Source organism: Falco rusticolus, chromosome 2, assembly GCF_015220075.1.
Source record: "Falco rusticolus isolate bFalRus1 chromosome 2, bFalRus1.pri, whole genome shotgun sequence".
Lineage (NCBI taxonomy): Eukaryota > Metazoa > Chordata > Aves > Falconiformes > Falconidae > Falco > Falco rusticolus.
Window position 1 is genome coordinate 43,139,192 of NC_051188.1, and position 12,696 is coordinate 43,151,887.

Here is a 12,696-nt window from a genome sequence, read left to right on the forward strand (position 1 = left end):
TGTACAGACAGCACAGATGATGTGTTACATGTATTCTGTTAGCATGAAGTTCTGGGACATAAACCCTACCACCAATATTCAAGTATGTAAATTCCACCTAGTTTTTCATATGTTTATACAATGAGAGAGCATGAAGGAACACATAAAACCAAGGGCAAAAATATGAAGGGCAGAATGAAAATTTTAGCTGTTCCAAGATGTAAGCTCAGTCTCTGATCTACCACAGATTTCCAACATCTCCATGATCAGGCTCCTTAGCCCCTCTATGATATAAAGGTAATTGCTTTGTTCTGCATCACAGGAGTATTTCCTGATGTGAAGATTAAATCCATTAAAGATTGCAAAGTTGTTCAGATATTACAATGATAACATTTCTACTAGCTTTCCAGTTGCTCCTGACATAGCTCAAAACAATTTATCTGAGACAGACCACAAGGCTACGAACTGGAATCAGTTAAATAAATCAGTAAATAAATATATGTTTACTAAAACTGACCTTCATGCAGAAACATTATAATAGATTGAATATCCTCTGAAGTTAAATAATTTTCTTCAATTTAAGAGATTATTTTTGGACCACCTAATTTTGGTATATTTACAAAACTTGTGTTTTCTCACGAATAATCTGCCCTTAAAACAGTTTCTCAGAACTATTATGCACATACATGATTTCCTTCATCTTGATGCCTTGATTTTATTTTCTGTTTTGATATACATATTTACCAGCAATTGAAAATAATTACACACTCCTAAGTTAATTCTGTTGAATGTCTTCTAAAGACCAACTTTACTTCTTTAGCTATTTCTTCATAGTATTACTCTTGCAAGTTTCATGGTGAAACTGATTTTTTTTAAAACTGAAAAAAAAAAGGAAGCAGCTATGGAAAGATTTTAATATTGAAGGTAGAGCTAGAATTCAAAGATTTTTCAAAGAACAGAAAAAGTACAAGAACATTCTAAGGCATATTAACAGAGCTCTGGGCTGGCATACCCAGGGCCACCTCTCTATTTGGCCAAAGGGCTGTTATCTGAGTCACATATGGTAAAAAAAATAGCAGATCTTTTTGAAAGTCAGTGAGTTTGGGCTTCTTAAAAAAAACCCAACCCCAAAAAAACCCCAAAACAAACTGCAACTGTTTTTCCACATCTCACATTTTCATATCTCAGTCAAATGCTATGCAAAATACAAGCCAGTCCACAGATAACAGGAGAGCAAGATCTAGAGAAATTATCCCATGAATGTTTGTGTGTTTCCACTATAAATGTTAGAAGAGTGGTACAGGCCTTCCCTTTGGTATTAACATAGTAATAAATTTATTTTTTTATCCAAGATATATAATAAGCTATAAATATCCATTTCATATAACCCAAGTCAAGATTGTAACATATTCAAAGGCATTCCATATCAGCAAAAAGGGCTTGATTAAACACCTGATATGGTTTGAGTCAGTCTTCCATATCCCGCATGGCTTCCAGCTACTGCTCCAGAAAGGCCTGGATCTTTCACACGCATAATTAGCTCTGTGTAGATGCCTCGGATACCCTACAGCATCTAATGGTACTACTCATCTACCTGTGGACAACCAAATACTTTTTATATAGTGTAAGAATTAATGTTAAGGTAAGAGTATCTTAACTTTTTGAAAATCTCTTTTCAGAGTTTCAGACATGCAGGGATGAGATGGGGAACTGATGATGACCTTCCTTGGTAGATTAGCTTATATGGCTTCCTAAGAAATTTTCTTTTCTTCTTTGATGCAGGCATTGTCTGACAATCAAAAAGGGAACAAGATGGCCACTGTTCACATTAAATATTTTAAATTTGATTTAACTTGAAATTCAATATTTGAAATCTAATCTGGATTTGATGTTTCTTTGACCTATCCAAGCTGTAGTACCTTTCAGGAAGGAGACATGGATCCCCTTGTCTAACAGACTTCCTCCTATGTGTGCTAAGTGAATAAATTAACTCACCAGCTACGAGTTTGTACTAGTAGCTCTCTAAGACACAGTACCTTCAGCAGAACTGAAAATTATTACTGTTATTTTGGCATAAGAGTTGTCTTCCTCATGCTTCACAAGACAAGTCACAACAAGGGAAGTGCAACTATTAGAAAAATCTTAAACCATTAAATATTTTGAGGTCTGTTGATGGTGTAGTCTTAATTTCATAGAAGAATGCAACACTAATATTCACAGATGGAGTTCCTTTACAAGGAGATGATACACAGTCACCAGGCATTTTTTAATCTCTATAGTAGTTTAAAACCCAAAAGCCAAGAAACAATCTCCTTTATGACACACATTACAGCTGACATGATGCCACTTTCCAGCATTTGTCTAACAAGTAGTAAATGTGGCTGAAGAAAAAAACCAAAACAAACAGAAAGAGAAAAAGGGACAGCTCCCTACAAAGTGTAGAGGCAAACACTGATAAACAGCTTACAGTCAGCAGATCTAGCTCCCCAACCAACCTAGAGAGGCACAGGATTACGGTTCAGTTGTGAATGAACTAGAAATCCACTTTGTTTCTATCTGTTTCGCGATAGGCTATAGGAAAATATTTCTGTTGTTTTAATATTTTTTTCTCATTCTGGTTTAAAAAAATAAAGTCTTTTAGTTCTTCCATTAGGAGCGAAAAAGTGATCATCTTTTTTAACTGAGGAGACTATGCTAAAAATGCGTGTTTTACCAGCCTGTTCAGGTTTCAGTTACCTTCTGAGGGAGAAGACAAAGAGAACAGAGTCCTTATGGGAAACGTAAATAAGTAGGATGATGGCTTGCAGTGCCCGTCTTTCCCAGGAAGCAAGACAACTGGGGTGATCTCAGAAGTCTGTTAGGTAAGAATTAATCCATTCAGTCCTTCCCTCTTTGAATAATATGAACATGGAGAAAGGAGGGAATAAGAGATGAACAAAAATGAAACAAGACAAAACATTTCTATATAAAGTCTTAATAGCCTCTTTGGTGCACAATGTGTTTTATTTAATACTCTTATTGTCCTGAGTTTTCCCACTTGACTCTGTTCAGGCTTAGTCATTAATTTTACACATTGTTGCTTTAAAAGTACACTGAAGTACCATGTTGGAAGAAAGCCTCTGATTGATTAATCATTTATCTCAGTAGAAAAGCCATGAACATATTTGATTTCCAGAAGCTTCTTATATATACAGCTATAAAATGAGATGTAAATTGCAATAGATAGCAATTTCAAAGAAAATGTGGAAAAGTTTATGTGAGAGCGTTAAGTGTTGAAAGAAAGGGCTCTATAGAATACTTCACAACATATATGTAACTGTTTATTAATTCTGTGTCCTCCCTTTGCTTTTGGGGTGATAGATAACAGGATTATGTTAAATCTACATTTAAAATGTAAAGGTGTAGCTAACAATGACCTATGTACGGTATGAAACAATCATCTATTTATAGGTTACTGCCTGCAATCAATAACACCTTCTGTTTAAGTTAATCAATGTTGTCTTTAATTGATTAGATTGGATTGAAAACCTGCCAGAGTGCTGGATTCCTGGGCAGGGAGCCTGGGAACACACTTATTACTGTTTGGTTTCCATGGATTGTAAGATAATTTCAGTATTTATTCATGGTAAAGGAAATGTGAAACAAAATAAATCTTTATTGTATGTTTCCTCATTGAGTATACAGATTTCAAGAGTAAAAGACAGACAAACTAGCAAGAGATGTCATAAATGTCTAATGTGCAATCTAGGTTTAAAATCTGAACTATACTGGATTGTCTGCCAAGCCAAAAACATCAAAAAAGCAAATTTCTTTAAAACTTATGAACTGGTTAAGTTAGTAAGGCTTATTCTTCTTAGGGCAAATAAAATAAACTATTTGAATTAGTGTACAGGGAGAGAGCCCAGCACTTTCTAAAACGTATAAAAATTAGAGAACCTATTTTCCGAGATATACCTTCTGCAACAGTAATGAAATTCAAGGTGGTGCACACAGATTAATGTTGTTATTTATTATTATGTATATAATTTCATTGAAGTGCATAGCACTGTACAGATGAATAATAAGTGCACGACCCTGACATTAATACAAGGCGTTACACACTGCAGTCAAAAAGCAGCTGAAGTTTAAGGCACTAATCAGAAAGAAAACAAAGTGTTATTAATTATGTGTTACTGCAAAGGAACAATGTTTAACCAGCAAATATTTTAGCAAGACTGAACAAAAATAAAATGGAATCAGGTGTATTAAACAAAGGGAGTCAGTAAAGCAGCTCCACTAAATGCCACTGAGGGTTAGACACTAAACTTCTAACAGTTTCTGCCCTTTAACATCATGACTACATCTAAATTTTTCTTTTTTAGCATAAGAAAGACAAAAGAGAAAAGCAATGCAGAAAACACACTATCCTTTAGCTTCTAAAATTGAACAGTGCATGTGCATACATTTTCACCAATGCATCAATTTCTTTGACAAACTCTGGCATGCAGAAAAGGATCAATAAGCAGAAAACAGATATCACTCCCTAGTGGATGACTACAACAGCTTTGCTCCATTCTGTTGTCTTTTTCATACTTTTCTGGTAGCTTAGATCACTACTCTTACCTAGCGGTGCTAGAATAACCCTAAGTAGGGCAGTCACATTACTGGGATGGTCCTGTCTTATGCTTGCAGTTAGCCAAAACTGTTGAGACTGAAACCAGTTGTCACTGAATTTCAGAAACTTAAGAATGGAAAACTTAAGAAGAAACCTGATAATCAGATAGGTACAAAGAAAAATGCAAAATTTATCTGTCAGATTGCTGAAAGTCACACTCTTACAAAACATGGTATTTTCCATAGACAGACCTTCTTACTGTCTGTTGACTCCTAAGATGAAAAAAAGACTTTTTTTGACAAATTAAATGGAAGTTATTAGGTTCTTAAAAAAAAATAAAATCTGGCCTAATGGAATAACAGGCTAAGTGGCCTAAAAATTACAGAAAAGTTCATCTCCAAAAGAAACCAGTCCACTGTGTTTTAATTGCTGCTTCACAGAACCTTTTTATATTACTACAGGTCTAGAATAGTCAGCTGTTTGTTTCCATAAACAGCCTAACTAAGTAGCAGATGTTTCCTTGGGCAGTTATTCAATATATCTAGAAAAAAAAAAAATCCCTTTGCCTTCCAGGCTTCTGACAGCTTTGTTTCCAGCTCCTGACTTCTTTTCCCTGCTGAAATGTTCAACCTTTATAGCAGGCCCACACAACAGGTGGGCCGTGGGTCTCTTGCAGCTTGAAAAACCGTTTGTTTGGCCCATCAGCTGCTGAGAAGCATCATGTACTGTTTGATTTGCCCAGCTGCCAAGAGGCAGCAACAAGATGTCCAGCAGAAATTGTGTATCTCCTAGCTTGTCACTGATCCCTCAGAATGCATGCATCTCCTAGCCAGCCACCTGGTCAACCAGCAGACACACAGCTCCAGGTCATACACACACATCACCTCGCATGTTGAAGAGGTGGCACAATAAGAAAGATTTGGGATATTCAGAAGTAATATTTGGCGGGGGGTGGGGGTGGGGGGGTGGGGGCTGGGTGGGGTGTCAGGTTGAAACAGAGGTGGAAGCAAAATGGGAAACCAACGATACAAGGGAAGCTGAAAATGTGTTGAAATGGGTCAGCAGAGAAGAAGGAATGTCACATGGGAAAGTGAAAATGTATTTTCATTCTGAAAATGACCTGATAAATCCATTTGAAAATCCTGTCTCTATACTAAACCCAAGCATCTTTCTGCTAGAAGTCCCATGCAATAATAAATGAGTAACAAATCTATAGTACTTACTAAGCAGCAACAGAAATGGAATAACAGATAAGCTAGCATCAACTGAACAAAAATGCAGAATTTACAAGTTTATATATATATATAAATTTAACATTTATAAGATGTTTTAATGAGAAAAAAGGCAAGAAAAAACTTGGTAAAATATATAAAGAGTCAGGTGCTTTTCTTTTCTCGTATTTCATCAATTAATACTGTAGCATATATATGAACATCAGTTTATATGGCATTATACAGATGGATGACCTCATCTTTGAGGAGCTATGGGTGCAAATGCAATATCTGTTGATTAAGAGGAAGGGGGACACAAAGTGGAACAGATAGGAATGTAAAGATAGGAGACAGAAGCCCTGGGAGAAGGATGCAATTATTGAAGGGACATTACAGAAGGACAATGGCTAAAAGAAACAGACTTGATGCTGGCCATCACAGTCAATATCACGAGCAAAATAAATGAAGGAAGGACTAAGGAAAAGACATTTTAGTTGAATGTGCTGCAAACAGAACTGTTGTTCCCCAGAAAAGAAACAGATGCATTGTCATTTGAGGATATTGAAAACTCTGTTTAAAAAATCATTACTTAATTTGAGAGTGGTCTTGCACTGGAAAATGTGTCCTATCTGTGATCAGCAGTTAACAGCATTTTTCTCTAAGTCTGCAAAAATAAACTCATAAAACTTCAGATTTAGAGAAATTATAACAAGAAGTCTGATGCAGTTGGAATTAGAAAAAAAGACAGAAAATGTGACTAGGTGGAGTGACTGAGACTGGTTAAACATAGATAGAAACACAGAACCCAGGGCACTGGAAGACACTGTGAAAGGCAGCTAGTAATAGGAAATGGTTGGCTGCCAGTATCTGAGAATGAAGTTGGGGAACTGAGTGATTCAGACTGACTAGACAAGAACAGGACCCAGTGGTTGAAAGTAGAAGGAAAGATGGCAGACAGAACACAGATAAGGCAGGAAAGTCAGGTAAAGTCATCTGAAGTCTCTTAAAGGGAGGAGTCTTGACAAGTAACTGGATAGGCAGCATATGGATAGAGTATTACAAGCCGATATCTGGAGACATCGTGATCACATTAATAAGGATATTAGTGTAAGAAGTTAAAATTGGAGGCTGGAATTATGAATGGATATAAATAGAAACTTAAATTGAAAGATGAGACAAAAAAAGGCAAGAAAGAGATCACAAAACTTGGAAATGGATATTAGGACTGATACAAAGGCCAGAGATGAGAAAGAAACAAGAACAAGAAAGCTTGATGGAGACACTGTTAGAAGTGCTACAGGTTGAAAGAAAAATGAAAGGAAGATTCTGTGCCCAAGAGGATGAAATGCATCCCAAGATTGTCTTTATTTATCTCAACAAGTATCTGTGAGACCTCCATGGCAAAATGGTCAATCCTTAGACCACACCGCTCATGATAAGGTATTGCACTTTATCAGTTCCTTTATCACTGTGAAACTAGAGATGCAAGTCCATAAGGTAGTGAGATGTCATCTCCATAGAGAAACTTCAGACTTTGTAGTTTACTCATTAAAAAGAAAACCCTAGGAAATGGTTACCTAGGACATTATTCAAATGGTGAAGCAAAACACTCAGCTGTCAGGAAATGCCAAAATTAAGATTTAACATATGAAAGAAATTGAGATAATCATTCACACCTCTTCTGTAAAGCATGATGTCTAATGATGAAAGTATTATATATAAACCAGGCATTATATAAGGCATGAGAACACACATTGCACACCGAAGATAAAGAAAATATTGGATAGATATGCATTTATTCAACTACATCCTTGTCCCCTGTGCTGAATGAGACAGGGTACTGTGAAAAACACACTATCTAATCATATAATTAAAGATTATATCGTGATGCATACACAAAAACGGTTGAACAAAGGTTGGAAGACAACCGTAATTCTACCATTTCCTAATTTTTGAATGCTTGACTTTACAACCTTGATAATGGCCTTTTCCAATAAAGTTTTTGATCTCATAAGAAATATCATCACACGTTTTCCCATGCTTTTGTCCAAGATTTATACATCAGAAATGGAACTGTGTGCACAAGCTTCACAGAACCACCAAAAGTTCCTTTTCAGTGTGGAATTCTTTCAGATAGGTATCTTTCAAACACAAATACAGCAAGAAAGAATCAAGGACTATAATCTGCTGAGATTATTACACTGAGTTTGCTTGTTGAAAAATAGTTTAAACAAGTTTCAAACCACCACAGAAAACAATTCAGGTTAGGTTTTCAGGCACATGACTGACACTGTATCTAAGCAATTTTTGTTAATATGGAGGGCAGCTGCATGGCAGCTTTCCCCTACTACTTAGGCAGCAAAATGCACACACTAGGTTCCTGGTATGGGCAAAGAAAAATCATAATTTATTTCCCACTAATCCTCAGTAGCCTTCAAAGGCCTTACAGGTAACTTCATGCAGGACTCTACAGTCAGTGTGTTGAGCTGCAGTTGCTTTCTTTCTCTATTCCTGGATCTGTTCAACATCTCCATTGCCTGCCTTCTCCTTTCTGGGAGGGAAGAAGACAGATGGCCCTGGAAGTTTATATGTGAATGGTAGCTGAGTGGCTCTTTTTCCTATATCAGGAAAGCGTAGTCTGAAGCCATTTAGCATTACACTTAACTGTGTTAATAGGAGCCTACAGAAGAGGTGGAGAAGTAGAAAAAGGCAAGAAAAAACAGTTGATGGGAAAGGGCTTAGAAAGCTAAGGAACAGGGAGAGTAAATAATGGGCTCATTTGGAGAAAGGCTGATAATGTGCTAGAAGGAGGAAAAAAGTATTTGCAGCAGAACAAGGAACTGAGGTATGAAATTTTGACTGATGGACAAAAGGAACAAAATTTGTGCTAGAGGAGAACGCATAGTTAAGGAAAAACTGACGGAGAGAGTAGAGTAGTGCAGGAAAACTTTGAGGACATGCAAAGTGCAAAGTGACTCTTGGAAGACAGATATTTGTGGAAAAAAAAGAAAAAAGACAGGCTTGAGAATTCATGGGAACTGAACAAGGTGAGAAGACTTTAAGCAGAAAATTATGAAGCTGGATCAGAAGCAGCTGGAATGATGGCATGTAGAAATTGGAAATTAATTGGAAGGAAGTAGAAAAGGTACAGGCTGAGGTGATTGCTAGAAAATAGGAAAGAAATGGAGACGACAAATAAAATAGTAGCCTGAGAGAGTAAATTTGGTTAAGCTTCCTGTTCTTATCAGATTAGCTTTGGGAGAAAAGCACAAAACAATTTGAGAGCAATTTGGGAAAAGGAAGACATGAGAGGGACACCATATGAAAAGAATGGTCAGTAAGGAAGAGAGTGCAGAAGCAGAACGTTTTAAGAAGAGTTTAGATAATGTATAAAGGAAGTGGTGATTAAATGGAATGAAGATGAACGTACAGGACTTGGGAGGGAAACTACTAGGAGACAGAAAATTGGGAATGTGGCATTTAGAGGAAAAGAAAAATCAATAATGCAGGAAAACAAATTCATGTTAAGTAACCAGATGGAGAAGAAAAAGCCAACGGAAATAAGAAAGTAAGCGCAGTAGTAAATGCCATTGTTCTAGTGCTTAGTAAGAGGTCTGGTAACAAAACAGTATATAAAAGTCAAACATTATCTTTGTATGGTACCTTTTTGTGTGGGATGAGGGGGTCTTGGGAAACCGGATTGGGAGCTAGGCATAGGCATCTAGTGAACCTACAATATGTATGGAGAAGAGGATAATCTGCTTTATTATTATTTTAAACAGAAGCAAGAAAGAAAACATTTAAAACCAGTGTCTACACCAGTTCCTAATAACTTAGTATCTTTTTGTATCTGTTAAAAAATATGTAACTATATTTGATGCCCATAATTGGGTTATTTATTATGATTATATATTAGCATGTTATGGATATTCCAGTAAACTGTTATCTACCCAGTATTTAAGAAAAAAACAAACCCAACCCTAAAATAACCCGTATTGCTTCTTTTTCTAATCTCATATTTCAATTTTTTATTATTGCTTCCATTTTACAAGACTTTACATAAACTAAAAGAGAATCTGAATGAGTGCTTTATGATGAAAAACAGAACATAGCCCCCTTATTTATAAATGTAATTGTCTTTTATGCTTAAATTAGTCCTATTCCTTACTCGCAAAAGTAATAGCTAAAAATATCAACATTAAATATAACTTCAAGTTGACAAGTATTCCCTTATCATAAATTTTAGATACAATTTTTTTTAAAATTATGATTTCTTTATGTAATATTTTCTTAAACGCTGAAAATGCACTTGGTATTTCAATTATTTCACTTCCCCCACAGAATGCTGCAGCTTTCCTACATTTGTTTGCTTAGTTATAGAACTGTATAGCATGATTAACACAGTAAGTTGAAAAAAAATTAATGTTTGTGGATAAAAAAACTATTACCCCAGACATGCTTTGGTACTAAGATAAAGATATATTTTTGAGAGGAATAAGAAAGTCGTAAGTATTTCCCTAGGCAGTATTTTTCCCCAGAACCTGAAACATGAAAGAGATAGTATTATATTCTTTATGGAATGTATTGTATATTTTATGTAATAATTCTTCTGTAGTGCATACTAGAGGATACTAAACATCATTTACAGATAAAATGTAAGGACATAACTGAAATTTTGCAAAATTGGAAAGGCATGGTCTTTATTTTATATGAAAATTCAGAAAAATGTTGGAAAAATCCCAGTTTCACCCACTGGAGAGCTTTTGTAGAGTTTTGCAGCCAATTCTCCAAGGACCCCATCTGTACTAAGCATGCTTTATACCAGCACTGCAGGAACGAAGCAGTTCTTTCCCTGTAACTCTTTCTCCTCATTCCTGCAAACAATTGCCAAGCTAAATACTGAAGTAAGAACAGAGTGCTCTCAGTGCTTCCCTCCCTGACATCCAGGCAGGTGCAGAAGAAGATTCAGAATCTGTACTGAAAGCAGTAGGGAATGTGAGTTTGATGGGGAGGCGGGGCAGGGAGCACAGAGTACAGACAGAGATGTGGTACCAAATAGGAATGACTGATAACAGGGAGTATCAGTGCAGACTGGACAAGAGGAGGAGACAACAGGAAGGGTCAGACAGAGACAAGGGCCTGGGGGTCACTGAGAGAGAAAGAGCTTGTAAATAAAGAAATAATCAGGGTGGCATGAAAGTGGGTTCAGATGAGAATAGTGCAAGAATGTGAAGTTAGGAAAAAAGAAACACAATGTAATGTAGAACAAAGAATGGGGGAGATCAACCATTGACAAAAGCTGGAATTGGAGTGAGAAGGAAGAAACTAGGAGGAACTGAGACAGTGTCACAGATATGTATAGGGGGGACACAGAAAAGGGAGTTTATGGTGAAAAGGAATCTTCTTTCCAGCATTGGAAGTGAACACAAAGGGTCCTGACACTTAGCATTACTCATCTGCTAATAACTATTTCTTGAACTATTTCATAAACCTGCCACCCTATGTTAGTTGATCCACAACAATAAGATCCTACAGTTACGTTTGTGTTGTAGGGTTACATATTGTGCTACATCTAAAGGTTCTGAACTCTTGTATGACAATTAAACTGAGTATATTAAACTGTAAGAAATTACAAGTCTACTTCCTGCTTCTTTTTTCATTTTCCTTAAAAAAAACCTGGTTTAATTACATGTTAAGACTGCAAAGTAGAGACACGAAATGTCAGAATTAAGGTTGCCTTTGCAACATGATCCACTGTCACGATCAGAATACACCACTGTCCAGTCTTCAATTAAATGATCATCTGTGGATTTATTTTTTTTTTTTAACCTGCACCACCCTGGACAGAAGAATCAAGGATAGGTCATCATTACTGAGAATGGTGCCTTTAAGTCCTTGATTTCATTCATTGCAGAAATGCAAATATATGAAATCAGCATAAGTAGGCAAGATAGCTGGAAAAGAACAGATAATCATGGTTAAAAAGCTAAAGTGCTGTTCCTATGTAGTTTGGGTCCTTTAGAATACATACTTCCAAAATACTCAGTAATTATGAGTTGTTCATATTATAAATATCCAGCTTGGTATCTCAGCCAATAAGCAAAACTGAATTCAACAGAACAGTAATTTGAATACACTGAACACATTTGCCAAAAATGCAAGGTATCCTGAAAAATTAGGTCCTTGATACTTGAAAGTTAAGCAATTTATCATCTTAATTTGTCTGTGACTATTTCCCAGCTTTCAAGTTGGAATTGTGGGAACGCTCAGAAGCTCAGGCACTGCAATGACTAGAGTGAACAGAATGGCCTCCCAAGAAATTAGAAGTCTGTCTTTGCACCAAACAAAATAACAAAATGACTGGATTAAAACAAAATGACATAATGACTGGATTCTTACTAAACTAATTATGTCAAATGGTGCTTTGAATAAGGCATATATTTTAAGGGAAGGAAAGCAGGATTCTGGAACAACAAACCTGATAACATGTACCCACTTCTCAGGCAACATTTAATCTGGCATATTCCAACTTCTGAGTCATTGACTTTGCAGACATAACTTGCTTTAAATCTAAACATTTTTTGTTTATATACATGTGCTTGTATTTCATAAGAATTTATTGCCTCTTTTGTATTTTTTTATATGCTCAATCCATTAAAAGCTTGTTGACTCTTTATTCTGTTGTTACAGCCTCCTTGTGGCACACCAGTAACAACTCTTTAGGAGTTAGAAAATGTGATTATGTAACACACAGAAGATGTCAAATGATACTGTTAAGATGATTGACTTCAAAATGCAAAATAAAGGCAATTGAGAGTGATTACTGGAGCTAATAATTTTAGGCTTGCCTCTGAAAAATGCACCTTCAAATACACAATATTTTTATTGTTTAGAATTCATGTAAGTACATTT

General features: G+C 36.0%; 1 protein-coding gene across 5 annotated transcripts in view; it reads right to left on the reverse strand.

Annotated features, from left to right (window-relative positions):
* The window catches only part of DACH1 (dachshund family transcription factor 1), a 370,263-nt gene that overhangs the window by 23,074 nt on the left and 334,493 nt on the right, over positions 1 to 12,696 (reverse strand). For 2 of the 5 annotated variants that reach the window (XM_037377580.1, XM_037377579.1), the window contains exon 11: positions 9,448 to 9,514. The exons of the other annotated variants lie outside the window; for them this stretch is intronic. In XM_037377580.1, coding sequence (XP_037233477.1) covers positions 9,492 to 9,514 — 23 coding nt within the window. In that variant the 3' untranslated portion in view covers positions 9,448 to 9,491. The remainder of the gene's footprint in view (positions 1 to 9,447; positions 9,515 to 12,696) is intronic. 5 annotated transcript variants of the gene reach the window in all.